The 24183-nt window shown below is 32.0% G+C and overlaps 1 protein-coding gene and 1 long non-coding RNA gene across 4 annotated transcripts in view; one reads left to right on the forward strand and one right to left on the reverse strand.

Moving 5' to 3' along the window:
* LOC132752320 (neurocalcin homolog) overlaps positions 1-24183 on the forward strand; it is a 56147-nt gene that overhangs the window by 25046 nt on the left and 6918 nt on the right. For 2 of the 3 annotated variants that reach the window (XM_060742631.1, XM_060742629.1), the window contains exon 2: positions 11901-12295. In XM_060742631.1, coding sequence (XP_060598614.1) covers positions 11918-12295 — 378 coding nt within the window. In that variant the 5' untranslated portion in view covers positions 11901-11917. Of the gene's footprint in view, positions 1-5439; positions 5576-11900; positions 12296-24183 lie in introns of those variants that run through there. The other variant, XM_060742630.1, reaches the window with a different exon arrangement.
* On the reverse strand, positions 21804-23774 carry LOC132752321 (uncharacterized). The gene is made up of 3 exons (XR_009628802.1): positions 23455-23774; positions 22333-22435; positions 21804-22088 (listed from the first exon to the last, which is right to left on the reverse strand). It is a non-coding gene; the product is annotated as an uncharacterized LOC132752321 (long non-coding RNA).

Below are 24183 nucleotides of genomic sequence, written 5' to 3' on the forward strand. Positions count from 1 at the left end.
GTTTAAACTGAAGGTCTGATTGTCTTTCTTTTGATAGACTGTGAATCATCTTCTGTACTCAGAGTATTGTTATCTGAAGACACATTTGCTTCAGTAAGTGGGAAGTCAAGTCGCTATTTTTTGTTTAGACATATTATTCCGATCACGCTTGATTTACACGGACAAAATGACATTTGGACTGGTTTAAATTTGTCTACGTTTTTAACCGAGGTTAAGGTATAGAAAATGTAAACCAGACAGCAAGTGCGCGCATAGTTTATAACTTGGCGAATACTTGGTACTTGCGAATATTACGCCCGATTTTCCTGACAAGCGTATTCCGTTTTTTCTTCAACTCGCAAAAAATTGCGAGTTGTCATAAATCTAACTCGCAAAATCATTTTTCAACTAGCATTTTGCTAGTTTGCGAGTGTTAAATTCGAGCCCTGGCTGTGGTAAGAATTTTATTCATATCTATTTGTTAATATCATTTCTTTTTTGCTTTACTTCGTTGAAAAATAAAAGGATTAAGTCATAAATTTGTATTTTTGAAGCATGATGAAGTCACTGGGGAAGTTTCTTGCCTGGATATTAAAATGTCACTTTTCATGATTATTGATTGCAAATGTTTAAGTTCGTTGAACCATGGTGAGAGACAAGTTAATATTAAAATATCATGTTTTATGTATAAAAGCTACACCAAGCATGGTCATTGTTGTTTTCTTAATTGACACTACTCTAATTGCTACTAATTGGTTTAGTGATCAAGGTCCCCTGACTTAATTAGTTTGCAAGCCCCTTGCATAGTAAACAGTCTTTCAGTTGTGACATATTCACATCAGCTACACATTATGTTTTGGGAGAGTCGAGTTTTCCAGATACCTAACATGAAAAAATCATTAGTTAGTTCTACCAAAGTGTAAAATATGTATGGATGGGCACCTTGGTATCCAGTAAATGTTGATAGATAGTCATATATGACCTGATGTAGTGTCCCTAGAGTACAGTATCAGCAGTATGTTACCATTCACAAATCATTCTCCTCAGTAGTGAATGTGATTTACTCTAAAATTAACCCATTCATCAAAAATGATCATTGCAGAAATCACAGATGCAGAGCTGTTTTAGAATTGCTTAATATTGATGGGTATGAAAATAAAATGGGTAAAAATGCTTCTCATATTTCACACACAGGCATTGGAGAAAGACAAAAGGCAATAACATTGACTAGAAGTTCTCCCATTTATACAATATTGCTATATCCATAGTTGAAACGAAAATGCATCACTGCAGTTAAAATTTGTGATTTCAACTGTAGCAATGCTAAATTATCTGTATAGAACTAAGATGATGGAAAGTAATCTGTTCAAACTTATAGATATGCTAAGAATCAACAACTTTTCAGTCCTTAAAACATGTAAATAAGTTATTATGAATAAATTCCTTGAAATAATTGAACCATTTTATTTTTATGCCCCTGAAATGTGGTACATAGTTTTTGAATTGTCTATCTTTCTTTCCATCTGTCTGTGCAGAAATACATAGGCAAAGCTATAGGAAAAATAGGTGACAGTAAATTTCCTTTTATGCTGTTCATTCAGAAAGCTCTGCTGTGACTATTTTTACTGTTACATGGCTGAGAGAACTATTGGAAGAACAATTTTTTTTTTTAAGATCAGCCACATTAATTCCAAAATTTGAGGATGTTTGTCCACATTTTGTTCTGCCTTTCATATCCATGGATTGATCTACCTTTATAGTGAATTGCCCTGGTATGTTTTGTCATCAATTCTGTCATTCTTCTTATTTTATTGAAGTATTTTCATCTAAATCCAAGTCTTTGAGGGGAAAAATGAACCTGAATTTATTTCAGTTCATATAAGGACTTACAGGGCATTTTAGTTCATAAATGATAGATTTAGGGCAATAAGGAGTGTTGTCATTGATGTGCTCTATTTATTGTAAGTGAAAATCAATGTTTTGTCATGTTTAAAAAGCAAAATAGTTCAGCCTCATTCATCATTCCTCATTTACTGACACCAACAATTCTCCACAGACGTTCCCTGCATGCACCATTTCCCTCCAATTACCAATACTCTTCACTGGAAGAGGAGGGTTTGCAGTCCTATTTAAATCACTGACTTTATATTCTCCTTAATGTTTTTTTTTCTTATCTGAATATCTCATCTAGTTAAGAACTGCTGTATGGAACTCCCTTGGTAACTTAAATGAAATTATTTACAATATTTATAGTTCTGTTTGTTCTGTATTTTTGTCCTTTAACTGTGTCTCCATGTTCATGAAGCTGACTAAAAACAATTCTGAAAAAACTTTTTCCTGAGATTGACTTCAATAAGATATCTAAGTGATAAAAAATGTTACTTGCACTTCCTTACAATTACACTTTTGTCCTTAAGCATATTGTGCATTTCTTGAATGGTTACTGTTATAAAAACTGATCTTGAAAGTCCATTTCACAACTTTGAAATATTGGATGTTCTAAAATTGTTCTTGACATAATGTTCTTGAATTACTCTTGAAATGTTCAATAACAATTCTTGAAATGTGTAAGAATAATTCATGAAATGTCCAAAAACAGTTCTTGAATTGAATTTAACCCATTACGCGATAAACACGCCTTTTAACGCCTTTTTACCCCCCGTCTGAAATGGTGAAAAAATGCCTTATTTAGGCCGCCAAGAAAATTTTGGACTTGTGAGAGGCTAAAAATGACCCCAGATCGATCATAAGGTACCGTGTAACCAACGCTGAAAAGCATTTGACTCTATCTCAGTCCATTGAGAAGTTGCAGCTCTTTGAAATCCATTTTGATGGAAAAAATCAATGCAAAATAGTGATTTTTGGCAATTTTGAGATGTCCCCTCGTTGCCATGGTAACAGGAAATTTAAGCCTGAACATGTTGTTGCAAAGGCAATGGTCCAGTCAACATTTGTGCCAAGTTTGATTAGTATTAAAGCAGTTTTCATAGTTTTATAGCAATTTGAACTTGTAATGGGAGACTTTTCAATGAAAACAACCATTTTTCACAAAATGCTCATGAAGTAATGGGTTAACAGTGTAATTAAGTATAGCTAAAATGATGAAAAGGGCAAAAAATGTACATGAACTGGTCCTTAATTTTACTTATTCAAATGTTCCATATATGTGTTCATATACTTTTAAGGAAGAACTTTTCAGAACCCTTTTAATAAACTGTTTTTGAAATTTGTCTCAATATTATTACATTCTTTGAAGAATTTTCAAGAAATATTCTTGACAACTTAAATAACCATTTCAGTACTGTTCTTGAAACAAGTTCCTTAACAGTACAAAAATAAGCCTCAAACAATTCTACAAAATTACAACCTTCAAGCTCTAATGGCATAGATCAAATCTAACTCTTGCAGTTTTAAAATTTATCTTGTAAAGTTCCCATGAGAAGTCTTTGGAGAATGTTTGCATTCTGATATAAAATCTGATGGGGGAAATAGATGGGAGAATGTTTGCCCTTTTGATCTGTATCATATATAGCTATTGTTGCCTTGAGGGTTCCTGTCTAAAATGTGTGGATCATGTAAGTGATCAGTAGTTTGTTACCCATCTATCAATGTTTTCATTGCTCACATTACTTACTTAACATGCAACCATCACTATCCTAGTTATTCCCAACAGTTGCAGGATTGAATAAATGGTAAAAAGTTTCATATATATGTTACTGAAGCCTACAGGGAACTAGCATTTTATGGTAGCACACAAGCTAAATAAAATGTAAAGAGAGGCACTGAGCAACTATCAGAAGAGTAAAGCATTCAAATATACACTGTGACCCAGCCAAATTATTTACAGAAATTGAACTGAAACAATGCATTAGTAATGTTTGTAGAGACATTCACCTTATAGATATACATGTACATTTATATATTTATAGACTATACAGTGCCCAAATATGTCCTTAGACATGTAAATGTAATACAGCAACCAAATGTAAATGTAGTGCAGCAACCAAGAATGTACTTAAGACATTTTATGTGTGCAGTAACCTTATGTGTAGTTTGACATTTAAATGTTGTGCAGCAACCAAGTTGTTCTTAGACATTTTGTATAGTGCAGCAACCAAGAATGTACCGAGACATTTAGATGTAGTGTAGTAACCAAATGTGTATAATAAGACATTTTATATAGTGCAGCAACCAAGAATGTACTGAGACATTTAGATGTAGTGTAGTAACCAAATGTGTATAATAAGACATTTTATATAGTGCAGCAACCAAGAATGTACTGAGACATTTAGATGTAGTGTAGTAACCAAATGTGTATAATAAGACATTTTATATAGTGCAGCAACCAAGAATGTACATTTAGATGTAGTGTTAGACATTTAGATGTAGTACAGGAACCAAGAATGTACTGAGACATTTCGATGTAGTGCAGTAAGCAAATGTGTACCTAGACATTTAGATGCAATGCAGAAACAAATGTGAAGTTAGACATCTTATATAGTGCAGCAACCAAGTTTGTTCTTAGATATTTAGATGTAAAGCAGCAACCAAGAATGTACTGAGACATTTAGATGTAGTGCATTAACCAAATGTATAGTTAGACATTTAGATGTAGTGCAGCAACCAAGAATGTACTGAGACATTTAGATGAAGTGCAGTAACCAAAAAAGTAGTTAGACATTTAAATGTAGTGCTGTAACCAAATGTGTACTGAGACATTTAGATGTAGTGTAGTAACCAAATGTGTAGTTAGACATTTAAATGTAGTGCAGCAACCAAGAATGTACTGAGACATTTAGATGTAGTGTAGTAACCAAATGTGTAGTTAGACATTTAAATGTAGTGCAGCAGCCAAAAATGTACTGAGACATTTAGATGTAGTGTAGTAACCAAATGTGTAGTTAGACATTTAAATGTAGTGCAGCAGCTGGGCGTTAGACATTTAGTTGTAGTGCAGTAACCAGATTTTTGTAGTTAGACATTTAAATATAGTGCATCAACCAAGTATGTACTTAGACATTTAGCTGTAGTGCAAGCTTCCTCATGTAATTAAGATACATAAAGTGATAAGATCTGATCTATTTCATACTCACAGTGATAATAAAGTGTTCATGGTGTAAAGTGATTTGATATTCAGTCGCAAGCGCAACATTAATTGCATATTTTTGTATCAAATATTGAATTTTGTGAGATAAAATGATCATGTAGTTAAGTTTTCAATACTCTGATCATCGAGGTTTGTTGCCAAAATGGAATTCTAGCATATTTACAACTGAAGGATCAATAGACGAATATATTTTAATCTTCTTTAAATCCATATACAATCTATAGACTTTAAAAGTTTTGGTTATATTTTTATTATAAATCACGCTTCAATTCAGTAATATTGAAGTGTACGTCATAAAAATGTCACAGTTAGTTCTGCAGTTTTGAACAAATATTATTTTCTTTGAGTGTTTGTAAAGATAGAGTTTATGTCATATACATGTTGTTTATTTTAGGGCAGTAAACTTAAATTTAGAACGGTAAATATCATAGATATTGATACTTGGACAGAATATTTAGCAGGAGTTTTTTATGATGTTTTATATTAAAGGTATGAACACTGATTATTTTGAAAAAATAAAATTTGTAGACAGATTAAGTAAGGACATGTAGTTAAAGAATGAAGCAGTTTATATAAGGTTTAAACATTTACTAGATTAAAACCCTGTACTTTGTACATTATTTAAAACATAATAATTCATGCCAGGTCATAAAATTATAAATAAAAATTTTAAGTGTCATAAATTTTGTAAAAAAAAAAGAAACAAGATAAGAAAAAGCAATTTTTTTCTTTCAATATAAGCTAGAGAATTTATAAATAAGCCATGAGCTTTTTTTAACTTCAAGGATAAAAATATGGTAGAACATTTCACAAACAGATAACGTTTATCTTTTTTATTGGATGGTAAAAAAAAAAAAATTTACATCTTCAAAGAGAAGAAAAGTAATCAGTTATATATTTTGATTTTTAGCTCCACTTTTTGGAGAAAAACAAAGCTATTATAATTATTTAAAATTCTCTTAGTTTAGAAAACGTGCTGTTTACTATATATTCAGCAACTTTTCTCAGAGTGTGCTGCTTCTCTGACAGCTCTTGTTTTAAAGTATATTTTGTTTTTGTTTAGATCACCATGTTTTCAAATCTCCAGACAGGATAATCATAGTAACACACCAGTCTTTAAATAGCCTCCAGCATTCTGTTACAATTAAGAGCCAATTATATTTAATAGATACATATATTGTATAATTTATTAGCATCTGCCACGTTACACACCATTTATATGCAGAACATCGCCTGATTGGTATTAATATAGAAATGGTTTGATTGAATTATTAATATTCTAGATTTCCATTCTGGCACAGTTGCCAGCTGTAGGATCAGGCTTGAAAGGGAAAAGTAATTTGTTCAGTTCAATTACATGATAAAATCTATCAATTACTTGTCAGATGCTGATTTCTGCTGTTTTGAATTATTCATATAAAACATGTAGGGTTGTGTAATGTTCCTGAAAAGTTGTTGGAGGAGGACATGTAACAGAATGTTACATAAATGTTTTATAATACTGTTATCATGTGTCAGTATTTAGTTCTCAATTAACAACTCGACTGACTGTGAATAATTGCTTATTATAATTATGGCAATGGCATTTATCCGCTATCAAATAGTTGCTTTGATTAGCCAACAAAATAATACCTATTTGTCAATATTTAGAATCACATCTATAAGCAGTGGGTGCAGTGATCTTGTGATTTATGATACACACATATATATATAATGTAGGTAATAATTATTTCAGTGCTTCAGCACATAAAATCTGCCATTACCCATAATATCCTCTTAGTAGATCTAACCATGGCAACCCTCATATAATATATCAAGAGCAAACATTGACCTCTCATCATAAACTGTTAACTGTTCATTGCATTATTTACTACTTTACTCATAATACATTACCAACTGTTACTCTCTAAATGCATTATCAACTGTTACCCTCTCAATACATTATCAACTGTTGCCCTCTCAATACATTATCAACTGTTGCCCTCTCAATACATTATCAACTGTTGCCCTCTCAATACATTATCAACTGTTGCCCTCTCAATACATTATCAACTGTTATCCTCTTTATACATTATCAACTGTTGCCCTCTCAATACATTATCAACTGTTGCCCTCTTAATACATTATCAACTGTTATCCTCTTTATACATTATCAACTGTTGCCCTCTCAATACATTATCAACTCAGCTACAGTTACCCTCTTTATATATACATTATCAACTATTGCCCTCTCAATACCATCATCAACTGTTGCCCTCTCAATACATTATCAACTGTTATCCTCTTTATACATTATCAACTGTTGCCCTCTCAATACATTATCAACTGTTACCCTCTTTATATTTACATTATCAACTATTGCCCTCTCAATACATCATCAACTGTCGTCCTCTCAATACAATATCAGTTGTTATCTTCTCAGTACATCATCTTCTACTACTCCCTTTTCACGCATCATCAATTGTTAGTTTCTCAGTTTATCATAAACTTTTACCCACTCAATACATAATAATTAGCTGTTTAACTCTCTCAATACATTATCATCTGATACCCTCTCAACACACCATTAGCTGTTATCCTCTCAATACATTATCAACTGATTCCCTCTCAATACATTATCAACTGTTACCCTGTCAACACATCATTAACTAATACCCTCTCAACACAATATCATCTGCTATCCTCTCAACACATCATCAGCTGTTATCCTCTCAGTGATCGTCTACTATTACTCTCTCCATATGTCATCAACTGTTTCTCATTTTATCATCAACTTCTACCAGCTCAATACATTATAAGCTGTTACCCTCTCAATACATCATTAACTGTTACTCTCACAGTTCATTATCAGCTGTTACTCTCTCAATACATTATAAACAGTTACCCTCTCAAAACATCATTTATTGTTATCAACTCAATACATTACCAACTGTTACCCTCTCAATACATTATCAACTGTACCGTCTGAACACATCATAAACATTTACCCTCTCAACACAACATTAACTGTTACCCTATCAAAACATTATCTGCTGTTACCCTCTCAACACACCATCAGCTTCTACCCTCTTAGTACATCTTAAGCTAGTTGATTTACATATACATATTCCACCTATCCCAGCAAAGTAAGAGTGTCTTTGTTGACTGAGGGGTTAGCAGATATAAACAGATACACTGGAGAGAATATTTAGCATAATTCTGGTTTTACTGGTTGGTTCACATCAGTAATAGTAATGTTAGTGTCTTGACCTTCTGTTGCTTTTATCTTACTGTTAAAATTTTTGAAACTAGTAGACGAAAGTGTACTGCATGCAATATGAGCATCTCTGCCATATATGTCACATGTGAAAATTGCTCTGTCGGTTGGCATTAATTGGGTTTTTTTTTTAACAATTAGAAAAAAAGAATCATGTTTTTTTTTAAAATATTTCAAACAAGCATAGCATGAGGTTGCTGTTTCAGTGTATCATTTATATGATGTAAATTATAGAAATATCTATAACGTGGATAAATTCTTCAAATCATAGCTGGCATACAGTGTTTGAGAAACTGTCAGAAATTTTTTGTTTTTGCAGTCATTGGAACATAATGGGCAAAGCTCTAGAATGTGTTTTAATTTAATGTGATGATTTTAAAAACACTCAAGAGAGACTGAATAAAACTGTAAAGTGGAAGTCAATACAACTGTAGGCTCTCAGATAATGGCTGAAGTGGCATTGATTTTGTTGTAATAACATTAAAGTTATGTTATACATATAATATAAAGGTTGAACTCAGAGGAAATTCTTCATTTGGCAGACATTTATTGCCAAGAGAATATTATTGACACAGACATGTTCCTTTTTCCTCGTATATGAAGCTTTGATAAAGGCCTGAAAAACTTTATATTGAATGATAAATTTATGTAATGGATTTGCTTGCCTTTGCATTTAGAACAGTCAATTTGAAGTTAATGGGATTTCAATAATATGATTATATTATATTGAAACTTGATTACAGTTAACTAAGTTTCTGAGTAATGATTGCTTTTAAATAAGCTGATTATTTCAACATTTTCAACTAGTCAATTCTCAACAGAACTTTTCACTTTCATAAAGATATCTAAAATGATCTGTAGGGAGCATTCATTGGCAGTAATATAATTTTTAAATGCACCTTAAAAAAGGGGGGACATATAATAGGATTGCTCCTGGGCAAAGCAGCTTATAGCTTTGTTTGGAGCATATCTCCTACATGCTTGAAGGGATTTAATAACCACTTAATACAAATGTTCACCACCATGAGATGTGCTGTGTGCATAAATCAGGTCTCTGTCTCAAAGGTTAAGGTCACACTTAGAGGTCAAAGGAAAATGCTTGTCTGGAGCAGAACTTTTACAAACATAGAGGGATTGTTATAGAACTTGGCATAATTAATGTCCAGCATTGTAAAGCAATTATAATGTTGTGCATAAAATTCAAGGCCCTTTGGCTAAAGGTCAAGGTTACATGCAGAGGTAAGAAAATGAAAAAGCGGGTATTGAATAAGAAGATATCATAAAATTTGAGGATTCTAATGCAAATGTTCACCATTATTAGATTGAGCATTTATAGTGGGCATATTTTGTGACAAATTGACACTCTTGTTTAAATCAAAATAGTTCTAAGGAATCATTTAAAAAAATGTCAAGGTTATGGACTAAGTATGTGTTATGGCAATTGTTCCAAGTATGTGTACATTATTGGTAATGTCTTCTTGTTGGGGTTTTAGTTAACTGTTACAGTTTTTGTACATACATGGTTAGAGTTGTAAGTCTAAGAACTGATACAGCTATATGTAAAAGATAGACTGTAGGCAGAGTTATTTTGAAAGGTTTCAACTGCAGAACATGTAATGCCAATAAATGGGAAAAAAACTATTATAGGAAGAGCTCCATTAAATGTGAATACAGGGTGTATTATAGGGACTTATTACAGCCAGTTTCTTATAGTATTAATGTATCTGTCTCAGTGTGAATAGGAATGAGTGGGGAAAAGTCATTAAATCTCCTACTTTATTAGGTACTCTTCCCTACACAACATATTACAGGCAAATCTAATTATTCCTATGAATGAATTAATACATGAACTGGTTGGTATGGGCAATGTTACATTGGAACTGAGGCAATGAGTAAGAAATTGAAAATGTCTCTGAGAGTAAGTGATAAAAAGCAGTTGAAACTTGGTGAAAAAGAACAACAGAGCTTTACAAATGATATGTCCAGACTGTTAGATTGATACTTATTTTGATATGTACAAATGTGTATAGATATGAAAAATATGGAGAGATATTTTTAATTAATGAATATTTTGTATGACTGTTAAAAAAAGACAAATCTATCCAGCTAAGGTAATATGGACACATGTGCCTGCTCTTGTCTGAAATAATTTGCAAAAGTCCAGCCACCTGAGGTCATCTTCCACCATGCTTATCTAAAGTCAACTAGTTTTTACTCCAATGATATACCATTAAATCTTAATAGTAAGATGAAAACCTTTATTTCCTTGTTTGAGGTGGACATAAAACTGCTAAAACTGAAGCTGCTCTTGTGAATGTGTCAGTGCATTAAGCCAACATTTAACTTGAATTATAAGAACATTTCAGATTATTTGAGAAAAAACAACAAAAGGTCAGACAATTTAGATTGTTTGGCATTTATTGCAGGAAAAGAGAGTAGAATGGAGTCTATCAGTTCAATAAACTTGACTGGGTTGATCTTTTGTTTTGTGTTAGTGTAAGGCAGAGATGTTTTCTTGTAAAAAGAATTGAGAGATTCATGCTATGTTAAGGTTAATTATATTGTGCTTTCATGAGGTTTATGATCTGCTTGAAAATAGACATCCAGTTGGCATAATTAAGACAATAATTCTGCTGCTGGTTTTTACTAATTTTTTCACTGAAAAGTTTTTAATAGTCCTATACAGGGTGGTTGCATGTTCACATTGTCAGTGTTCAACAATTCTTGCTGAGTTATCCTACTCACTTGGAAGTTGACTTCTATGTCACACTTTTGGTTAAGTTTTTCATACCAACTTATTTATTTCTTATACCCTTTGAGGTTTTGCTTTTATTTTGAAACATTGTATATTTGTAAGTGACCAGCATCCCCACTTCCATGCAAGAAATCATAACTTTGACTGTAGTGGTTGTTTCTTTTTCCACTTAAATTTTCTTAAACACACCACTTAATCCTTTACCTTTTAAGGTTTTGCTTTAAAACTTTAAAAACGGCTTAAAGGTAAGTGCTCATACTTAGTACGTCGAGTGCTGTCAGTGTCTTGTTTGGACTGGTTTATTTTTATTTTTGTGAAAGTTAACTTTTACAAATGAAAACAATGTTTAAAAACAACACTTAAAAAGAAATTGGGAATTATTATATGACTGTGACTGACTTTACATATTTGACAAAATACACAATGCATTGTCTATATTGTATTTTATTCTGTACTGGACAGTAAGCAATTTGTATGGGATTCTTGTGGCACAATATCAAAATATTATTTTTGTGTTAATTATACATGTATTAAATAAAGTATAGAAAAATTGTCCAATAGGAAAGAAGATGGAGAATGACTATTCTGATTTGTCAAGCAGAATGATTTTGTGAATATTGAACATATTTCTGTATATATTGAGGCAGAGTAAGCATTGATATAATGTTAAACTTGTCAATACTATATTCAGAGCGAACTGTTTCATGTGGAGAGATACGTATCATAGAGATTTACAGGGGATATGTGTAACTTGATGTGAATAAATATAAAGTGAATATTAAGTATATGTATTATATTTTCAGTGGTAAGAGTTTGAGCAATGGGCAAGGCAAACAGCAAACTCAAACCTGAGGTGTTACAAGATCTCCGACAGAATACAGAATTTACTGATGAAGAGCTACAAGAATGGTATAAAGGTTTTCTGAAAGACTGTCCAAGTGGACATCTTACTGTTGAAGAATTCAAGAAAATATATGGAAACTTTTTCCCTTATGGTGATGCTTCTAAATTTGCAGAACATGTATTCCGTACTTTTGATGCAAATAGTGATGGTACAATAGATTTTCGTGAATTTATTTGTGCACTGAGTGTTACTTCACGTGGAAGATTAGAACAGAAACTAAAGTGGGCTTTCAGTATGTATGATTTGGATGGCAATGGTTATATATCAAGACAAGAAATGCTTGAGATTGTAACTGTAAGTATACCTGTAATTTTATGATTTCTTCAATCAATTTGAGTAACCACTTTAATCCAACACATTGTTTACTCAAGGCAATAGACATTAGAAATCAGCAGAATTTTTATAAAAATATATATGTTTTGATTTTAAAATAGCCTTACTGATTTCAAGTTTTTTAGACTTACCTTTATTATTGTTGTTATAAAAGACGTAAAGTTCCATCATTGCATGGTCTGTCAAAATTTTCAGGATGTCTCTATGAAAAAGTAAGGTTATTAGAACTGAGGTTTAAGCCCCAGTTTAATAATATTTGATTAACGGGTAGTCCTTCTATTCTGTACCATTATAAACCAATTATAGACCCAATAGCAATGCATCCAACCTTCGAAATTAGCTCAACCTGACTAGTACCTAGTCTTAGTTGCAATTAAAGACTGACTCAATGTTCTTAGTCATATATTTAATGTGTTTTGATATTTGTAATTTTAACTCTTAGCCTGCTGGCAGCAACTGATTCTACCTAGGCTACCAGTGCAAACAAAGATAAGGTCAGCACTTCCATGCTGTCTGATAACAGTCTGCACTGTTCCCCCATTCAGTCCGTACATTTTGTAAATATTCCACAAACTATATCAGTATATACTTTGAAATATTCTACAAAAATGATCAATGATTTTGTCCAGACTGAAAGATGGACAATTTTGTTTTAGATATTTAGCTGTTTAAGGGTTAGTTAGCTTATGTCTTATCATATGATAATATATATATTTAGACTTTAAAAAAATAATGATTTCAAGCATATAAGAGAAATGGACCTTAATATCACTGTAGTATAATTATACATACTTTAATCTTATTTAAATACATATGTATAGAGAAATAAATGTCCTTAAGCATCCAGTTGAGATTAAACACTGTTTTGATGAAGAATTTTTTAACTGACTTTGACCTGGACATGTAATTATTGATCAGGGACAAATAACATCATAGTAATAAAGACATTACATTTAGTTTCTGTCAAAATTTCCATTTCCCTTCATTTAAATGACAGTAAAGTGATAGTTTCCATGTTAGAAAACATCAATATGTTGACTAAAAGTTCAAAGAGGTATTCATTGTTTGATGTTTCCAGGACTTACAGTTAGCACATGAGATATGTGTGCCTGTGTTGTTTGAAATTTTTACTATTAATTAATTACTGGTGTAACTGTTAGGCAAGTTGTGTAATTAAGTGATACAACTGTCTAACTTTCCTACTTTCACTTATTGGCAGATTTCAATGATTTTACAATACCAGATATAGTATAGAAAATGGTATATATTGTTAACTAGGTCAATGACTAACTCAATGGACAGCTGATTTAAGTAAGTATTCTATTATTTGGACCAGGTATGCCTGATTACTTCTCATGAAGAGCTTGGACTTGCTAGGTCAGGTCATTGGCATGTCACAGTGTCTTTTCTGTGAGAACTTTGAAGATGGTAATCAGTATCAGTATATGTTTTGAATTTCTGTAACAACTGTTGCCAGACAGAAATAATTTAACTGTATTTTACGGGAAACTATTTCTCCTTATAAGTGCTAAGAGGAGGAAAACATCATATTAATATCTAATTTGTATTAGATTTATGCCATCAGCTTGTACTGTTACTCTGTGATAGGGTTTGTGCACTCAATGAATCTGTTCATCTTTATAACTTAAGGCAAAATACAGTTTGCTGCATAATTATTTGCCTGTACACCATTTGTGGTACACCATTTGTGATATTTTCTGCAGACAGCTGTGACTTTTAGTCTGTCTGTAGGACATAATAATTATGTTGTATATTTTGATATACTCTCTTATTAGTAATTGCCAGCAATGAAAGAACTAAATTATTCATAATTGGTTACCTCTTGTAACTCAATAGGGAGTCTTAGCATCAGATAACTCTCAACTTACTAACTTTTTAGTTATTGGTCTTTGTTTATAGTTTTTGTTTAATTATTTGAGATATCAGTTTAAAACTACCTGAGTGGATATATCTTACTGAATAGAGTGCTGCGGCAGAATCATAATAACTCTTTATTCTTTTGCAACTTTTAGAGTTATTGCCCATTGTTATGTTTCATACTCAATATTTTTGTCCTGGCTTTAATTGGATATCAGCTTGACAATTCAAAGGTGAATAAGTCTCATATAGTGGCTTTGTACCTTTTGTGTTATTACCATGATGCCATTTATAATGTGTGATCAGCCTGTCCAATTTTTAAAACTTTTCTTTTATTTTCATGGGTATTTGGACAGTCTGTGATTTTAACATTATAATCCCTTTACGTTCTAAATTTAAAGCCCCAAAATGCCCATTAAATAAGATTTGGTAGTTTCAATGGTTGATTTAAAGCTTATTCTGTTTTTTTTTTACAAATTTGTCTTTCTAGGACTTGATGGTATTTAACTCTGAGTACCAAACGGACAAGTCCAAATTTTGATGACTTACTGATTTTATGGTATGAAAGTGGGATAAACAAGGAAAATGAATTAAACAGAATAATGCTCTAAAGTTTGTTTTGTTCTACTTGAATAATCACATATTTTGATATTAATAAAAAATTTCCTGACAATTTGTGTTTGATTCTAAGTAGAATTCTTATCTGTAGTGAATTTGAAGAGGCAATTATTAAAACAAAATGATAACTTAAGATATGTAATATTCACTTTTGTCAAGAAATACTTACACATGTATTACAAACAGCATACACAATCGCAGATTCCATTGGACTTGTTATTAAGTAATTAAATAATTTCTGTCATACATGACTCCTTTACTAATTTGAAATTATTATTTGCATTCTGGATGCAGGAAGTAAAGGTACAAATATCTCCTTCAATTTGAGCAGCTGTCTTACTGTGGTAGCCTTTAATATCTTACATTACAAATTACTGAAAACATTATGATGAGCAGCAAGAAATACTGGCTCTATTGAAAATGTCAAATTGCAGGCGATTTTTTGTGTGCGTTCTTATGATCTGCAATTCTTTTTTTTTTGGTGATATATAAAATTTAATGAAGAATACTTTATGTGTTTTTATTTATCTCTAGTTAACATGTACTTTATCTAGAGTTAGTAGAGACATTTACTTGATCACTGTCACCAGCAATTTTTCCCTGGCCAATCCTGTTGTAAAATGTTTATTACTGTAAGTAGTTTTCTATTTATTACTGGCGAAGCTCTGCTGGTACTCATAAATAACAGTGACAAATTGACAATTTTCAGCATGTGAGGATTGCCTTCAAGTTCCAACTAGTCTGGGTTAATTAACTTTGATCTAGAAGTGTTTACTGTTCTCTCAGTCTCATCTCTGCCATTAAATAAACGTGATTCTCTCATTCTAAGAAAGTCATACTGAGGGTATTGTAAAATGTAGATAGCATTCAAAGCACTATGATAAAACTTACAAGTTAATTGACACTGCTCCTTCATGATAATTAATTATACACTAACAATGTGATTGTTCCATTCCTGCAGGCTGTCATATAATAAAAGTGAACATTTTATACAAAAATGGAGCAGCAAATAATTATGCAAATGTTATGCAGTAACCATGAAACATATTCATTAAGTGTGGTGTAGGATTTTCTTGTCTGTTCTGGCACTATTTTTGTATAAAGATTCTTGTGCAACCTGAGACATTAATGTGTTTAGGTTTGCTTAAATTAACTTTACCATATAGTATTAAGAAAGCTAAGAGGTTGTGTATTATATTTTGTGTCCTGTGACTAGATTGCTTATTATGCGGAATTTCTTAGATTTTTGTTCAAAGAATGCATTTAAAGAGTGCCCTTTGATTAATTAACCAGGCAGTAAAATCTACATACATACATATGATATTTAATGAAAGTCAATCTTATTATGTCACTGATTACAATAATTGAATTGATATGTAATATGCAATTTTCATCTATAATAAATATACAAGATGGAGATATGTATCTATATTACTGATGTAAGCCATTCACACCAAGTGTTGTAAAATTCTTCATTATGACCTAGCATCATGTTTCTCACTAAAGGCTTAATTCCTCTAAGGAAGTAACATTGTGAAAGAAATGTATAAGAGAAGCTGGCAATGTGTTTGTTGTAGTTCTAAGGAGAGACATTGATCAGTTATAAACTTATTGTTTGTGACATTCTGATTTCCCCTAGCTGTCCTCAAATGGTATTATAAAGACAAGAAGATTATTACTGTGTACAAACTGTGGATTGTTTATGATGTTAGAGCTCAGCTTGCTGATTATACTTGATGCTTCCTACTATAGTCATAAACAATGCATAAAATAAGACAGCAAAACATTAAAAATAAATAAGGAGTGGTTTCAAGTAAAGGAAGTTCTGTTATTATTTGATGACATTTTCTCTTGCCCACTATACATGGAATTGCTCAGACACTGGCAAGTTAGACATTAGAAAGGTACATACATACAACTGAAAATTTGGCCAGAATCTGTGAGTCAACTTCCAATCGAATTTGCCAAAAATTAAAGAAGATATTTTAAAAAGTGGAAGTCTTAAGGTGGGCTGTAAATAAAAAGGGTTTGTCCAGAGACAAAACAGAACATATTTAGCTTGTCTGTTTTGAAAAAAGTCTTGCGATTGCTGCATTGTCATCCCTAAAATTTGCTTGTGATTTATCAATCTCTACATTCACTTGCTTTTAATATTTCTCTTCAATATGCTTGCTATTTTAAAAGCTGATCTACAGTTAAGTTGCAACTTAGAAATAGTTATAATATGATCGTTCCTAATATAAGTCTTTACAATTTGCTACTAATAAATCTTTTAAGTTTTATTACAACTGTTTGAAATAATGTAAAATAATAATTTAATATTCAAAGTCAATTCAAGCTTTCATTGCAATGAAGTATATACATACTTTATAGCAAATTAAAATGAAAGAAAATACATGTAAACATGAAATTTTCAAGAACCATTGTATGAAGAATGCAAACACAGATATTTCATTACAATAAGCATTATCATTGTAAGAAGAATACAGAATTCTAAACATGAATAATATAAAACAGCTCTTTTCTCGATAATCATCAAACAAATTTACTATAAATAGAGCAAGGACAAGTTAAAAGTCTGTTTCATTTAGTAAATTAAAGAGATCATATAATGCAATCAGACTCATTGAAGTAACCATGTCTCCATTAATGATGGATATATTTCAGAACATTCACCAAGGATCACTTGCATTAATTCATATCAGCTTTGTCTGTCAGGCAGAAAGTAAGACTGGAATATTATATCATTAAGAATACAGATATTTTATTGTTGAGCTTGGTTTGTGTTCACATGAAATTAAAGACAAACAGTGTCTATGATGATGAGACATTGACAGTGTTTACATAAACCAGTCTTTGTCCGTCTATGAAAGTAGAGGATAAATGTCTCTGACTGTTTCTATAGTTACTTCTAGAAATTCAAGGATTTTTGCCTTCTGGGCTTCAGCAACAATTTGTAATATAAGCCGAGTCATAAGACAGTTGCTTTGATTAAATTTTACGCAGAAAATTAAATTATACTGAAGATATTCAAAAAGTTAAATATCTTGTTCTTATACTATTTAAATGACATAAAGATATTATAAAGACAAAAATGTTCTTTAAGTTCCAGTCTAATTAGAGATGAGGATAGGTAATCAAATTGCCATACCAAAACTACAGTTTCTTCACAAGAATTGATTTTCAGATAATAGACATGTCTAAGAAAGTGTTTGGATCAATGAAGTATGAATATGCTCCTCATTGATGGGCAAAGCTTGAACCTCACTTTAAAACAAATTTTTGTTTTGATCAGTGATTACATAAATTGCATAATGTGGAACTGATGACATGGACAGCACAATGTTAACAGAAAACAGTTAACAGCATGTTATGGAACTATGAAGAGATGTACAGTACAAATGACACTTAAACATGTACAGGCACAATGTGCCACTAAAATATGAAGAGCACAATGTGCCACTAGAACATGTACAGCACAATTAGCCACTAAAACATGTACAGCACAATGTGCCACTAGAACATGTACAGCACAATGTGCCACTAGAACATGTACAACACAATGTGCCACTAGAACATGTACAGCACAATGTGCCACTAGAACATGTACAGCACAATGTGCCACTAAAACATGTACAGCACAATGTGCCACTAGAACATGTACAACACAATGTGCCACTAGAACATGTACAGCACAATGTGCCACTAGAACATGTACAGCACAATGTGCCACTATAACATGAACAACACAATGTGCCACTATAACATGTACAGCACAATGTGCCACTAGAACATGTACAGCACAATGTGCCACTAGAACATGAACAACACAATGTGCCACTAAAACATGAACAACACAATGTGCCACTAAAACATGTACAGCACAATGTGCCACTAAAACATGAACAACACAATGTGCCACTAAAACATGTACAGCACAATGTAACACAATGTGTTACTAAAACATGTACAGCACAATGTGCCACTAAAACATGAACAACACAATGTGCCACTAAAACATGTACAGCACAATGTGCCACTAAACCATGTATAGCACAATGTGCCACTAAAATATGTACAACACAATGTGCCACTAAAACATGTACAACTCAATGTGCCACTAATACATGTACAACTCAATGTGCCACTAATACATGTACAACACAATGTGCCACTAAAACATGTACAACACAATGTGCCACTAAAACATGTACAACACAATGTGCCACTAAAACATGAACAACACTATGTGCCACTAAAACATGTACAGCAAAATGTATTACTAAAACATGCACAGCACAATGTTGCCACTAAAACATGAACAACACAATGTGCCACTAAAACATGTACAACACAATGTGCCACTAAAACATGTAAAGTACAAATGTTGCCACTAAAACATGAACAACACAATGTGCCACTAGAACATGTACAGCACAATGTGCCACTAAAACATGAACAAGACAATGTGCCACTAAAACATGTACAGCACAATGTGCCACTAAAACATGTATGGCACAATGTGCCACTAAAACATGTACAACACAATGTACCACTAAAACATGTACAACACAATGTGCCACTTAAACATGTACAGCACAATGTGCCACTTAAACATGTACAACACAATTAGCCACTAAAACATTTACAACACAATCTGCCACTAAAACATGTACAACAGAATGTGCCACTTAAACATGTACAGTCACTAAAACATGTACAGCACAATGTGCCACTAAAACATGTACAGCAGAATGTGCCACTTAAACATGTACAGTCACTAAAACATGAACAGCACAATGTGAAACTAAAATATGAACAACACAATGTGCCACTAAAACATGTATAGCACAATGTGCCACTAAAATATGTACAACACAATGTGCCACTAAAACATGTACAGCAGAATGTGCCACTTAAACATGTACAGTCACTAAAACATGAACAGCACAATGTGAAACTAAAACATGAACAACACAATGTGCCACTAAAACATGTACAGCACAATGTGCCACTAAAACATGAACAACACAATGTGCCACTAAAACATGTACAGCACAATGTGCCACTAAAACATGAACAACACAATGTGCCACTAAAACATGTACAGCACAATGTGCCACTAAAACATGAACAACACAATGTGCCACTAAAACATGAACAACACAATGTGCCACTAAAACATGTACAGCACAATGTGCCACTAAAATATGAACAACACAATGTGCCACTAAAACATGAACAACACAATGTGCCACTAAAACATGTACAGCACAATGTGCCACTAGAACATGGACAACACAATGTGCCACTAAAACATGTACAGCACAATGTAACACTAAAATGTGTACAGTACAATGTGCCACTAAAACATTTACAGCAAAATGTGATACTGAAAACATGGACAACACATAGTTACACTTAAACATGGACAGCACAATGTAATACTTAAAACATTATGTAAAGCACATAATTATTATGTATTTACTTTGACAAAATGGCAATGTAAAGTTAATGTGTTCTCTTAAAAGTTGGGTACCTGAAATTGTTCAGTAAACTGACACTGATAATAATGTCCACAGAACAGTTACTCTATTGCTGAAGGGCTCTATAATTACTTCAAACCAAATTACTGAATCGTGATTTAAATAAGAATCGCTCTGCTGAAAATTAGAAATAATCCTTAGAGGCTAGAAACTGTCTGCAATTCAATCACCATTCGTATAACATCATTCCCTCAAGCAATAGTGAATATTGTCAAATGAAAAACTGCGGCAAATTTACTAATATTGTATCTTGTTTAACTATATGGGTAAAGTAAAATAGCCTCATTCTATTATAAAGCTAGTTGAAGGAGATATTAACTTAATTATTGTAAGAATCACTACTGGTTATGTAGGAATTAACTTATAATGACAATAAGCAAACTTCACTGTTTTTGTCAACATGGTGTCAGCATTTATCCAGAATACAAATAGTTCTCTTTATAAGAGTCACCATCTCAGTCATACATGTGATGGAGCTCTCCCTTATTGGTGGAGTTTCAATATTATATATCCAGACATGTCATGTGAAAAGATTGAAATCCAGGGTCCAAGGTTATACAGTAATATTCAACATGCAAATACTGTACACAGACCAATGAAAATTCTGAGATTTGAGACAAAGTTTTATAACCTTCAGGTGAGGTATTGAACATTTACAATGGAGAGCATGATGAGCTTGCACATGTTATATTAATATGTTCAGCATTCACCATCATTAATGGTCTTCTGACACTGAACATGTTTATAAATGCTGGATTAAAAAAAACACCAAATCTGCTGTATACTATAACTAATTCATATCTCTCAAGCAGTATTAACAAAGACAGTGCCCAGCAAACAAAAGACGTTGTACCAACGTTGTACTGACGTTAGACCCTGACGTTGGGTAAACGTTGGCAGAAGGTTGGATTTGAAAGTTTTTTAGACGTCAGAAACCGACGTCTATACAACGTCATAAAATGACCTTTATCCAACCTTTTCTGACCATAATCCTACCTTTTCTGACCATAATCCAACCTTTTCTGACCATTATTTGGACATAATCCAACCTTTTTCTGACCATAATCCAACCTTTTCTGACCATTATCTGACCATATGCCAACCTTATCTGACCAAATTTTCTGACCATGATTTAACCTCATTCAAAACTTTTTGAATATGATTTTTTTTCATTTTAAAGCTCTATAATAGGGTTAATAAATAAGCATTCTTATGATTTTAGCAATTTATTTTATACTCGGAATCACAAGTACAAAAAAAGAAATGTGGTACTATAACAAATATTTACATAATATTTTTTGAAACTATTAAACTTGAAGGTATGTACTTTTATAATGCTTCATGTATTAATTAAGCATGTTTTAGAAATAAGATAAACAAAATCCTTCTTGCATATTAACACTGACATTTTATATAGCAAACATCCATGCATGTGTTTTTTCTTATATCACCACTGAACTGATCACTCTGAGTTTGGGATTTTTCAATCATCTATCCAACTCACTGATTGTATATTTGTCTTTGTATTTTATAACTGAATCTAGATCTGAATGTTAAATGGAACAATATTCTGAATATTTTGTTATTACTATAAACAGCAATGTTCATGTATCTTAATTAGTATTCTTCTTTCGTCCTCCTCCACTATGTCGATCTGGGGCATACTTTAAGCGTATCATTACCGTCTCCAACCTGAGATCTCATCACTCTTTCTGAAATTAAAAAAATAAAAGAATCAGTTACAAGTGCAAGAAATAAATCACTTTTACATATTATAATTAAAAGAAATTCTAACAAAACTCTCCAACTACTTAAAAAGATACTTATTATTTTTAATTTAGTTTAAACCATGTTGTTTCGTGTACCTACTGTATATATCTATTAATCTTCGTGAATTTCATTGTAAAATCAAGGGTAATATGATCACTGTATTTTCTATAATATTTTGAAATATACCTGTGACAAAATCTTGGTAGGTTTTCATTTTTCTTTTCCTCTAAATATTTTCATCTTCCTCCTGGACTTTTGACACATGTTGAATTATCATAATTTTCACAATCTGAAAGACGAAATATAATCGTTTTAGAATTTAACCATGTGGTGGAAGGATGTTTGTCTAATACAATAGGCATAATCCAATTACTATTAATCTTAGTTAACTCATAAGCGCATGGAAAACTGATATAACAAATACCAAATTAATTCTACTCCCGCAAAAACTGATATTGTTATTTTTTATATTCAATGTACTTTGTACAAATGCTCATACAACATCAAAGAAATTCACATGTTACTGTCATTTTTATAGATATCATCTCTGCCCAGCATGATCTGGTCTGCTAAGTGTATATAGGACAGACTGGCTTAGTGTAAAAACGTTTTATGATACGAGCATACAACTTGTTGATAAGCAGGCTAATTAACAAACTATTACTTTTATTGATTTATAACTATGATAATGTGTTTTCTGATTGATAATATGTTGTTTGATTACATTAATAAAAAGACAGCTAGTCAAATACAATGTGCTTTCAGATATATTTTACCAAAGTCGTATCATTTACATGTATCAAATGCCATGAATCATTATCATAATATAAGAAACACATGGTATGCTAACAGTATGGGTAAAGTACTTCAATTAACAACGAGTAGTTTAACAACTACACAGATATCAAAATCAAACTGCATGTGATGCATAACATGTGTAAATGACTGGCCCCTCATATAAGGGAAATTCATGTTGATAAGAAATAAGAGGATATTTTATTTACCAGCATTTGAATAATAAGAGTCTTACGTACTGCATTTAACTTTTTATTGATTTCAATTGCTATGATATTTCCTACCATTGATTGTGCATTTATTTGGCATGGGAAAAATGATCCGATTATACAGACTGAGAATGTTCTATAGCAAATGATAAAGTGTTCTTACGTGGAAACAAAAATATTTATCTCGCGAAATCACGTGACATTAAGTTTTACCAGTCAAACATTTCAATGATCAAATAACCATCGAATCCATGCAAACATGCGGTAAATTAGCATCGAAAAACAATATATAATGTTTGCCTACCTTTTTCTTTTGTTTGGAATATATACAACTTTGTCTGTCAACCCGTCGTTTTTTTGTCCGCCAATACAATTGAATTTCAAATCCGATAAGTCGCATATTCGAATTTACTAAATTATTTACCACTATAAAATGAAGCCCTCAAAAATGATAACAACTTCATTGTAAATTATATAAACACTTCTTAGACTAATTCGAGAAGATAAGATATTATTTAAACGAAAATAGAGCAAATATATTTCATACTGATCTGCGTCTATACGTTTACAGAGCGCCACCTATCGAATATCATACGTTAGCCACCCACGTGATACTGTTGTTTTGATGTAGAAAATAAATATATAATGTGCCCTTGCTAAACTTAAACTTAAAATTCTCACAGTTTATGCTTTAATTTATATATATATTGGTTTCATAAATTAAATTCACATATTGTCAGATTACCGACCAAAACCCGACGTCGAGTCGACGTTAAAATGAAACGTCTATTAGACGTCGGGGATTCAACGTCGATTTGACGTTGTATGAAGGTCACCGACGTCGCGACCAAAATTCAACGTTGATCCAACGTTGGGTCAACGTCGGGTGTTTGCTGGGTGATAGTGAAATGAGATAGTATCTTCACATCCATTGCTGAAAAATGCCTTTCAGAAAATATAAGTCAAGTTATGCATATTAATAAATTATTATTTGGAATTACATTTAATAATGATAAGTGAAGATGCTAGTAAA

The sequence above is a fragment of the Ruditapes philippinarum genome, unplaced genomic scaffold (assembly GCF_026571515.1).
Source record: "Ruditapes philippinarum isolate M1 unplaced genomic scaffold, ASM2657151v2 ctg606_1_1_1_1, whole genome shotgun sequence".
NCBI classification, from domain to species: domain Eukaryota; kingdom Metazoa; phylum Mollusca; class Bivalvia; order Venerida; family Veneridae; genus Ruditapes; species Ruditapes philippinarum.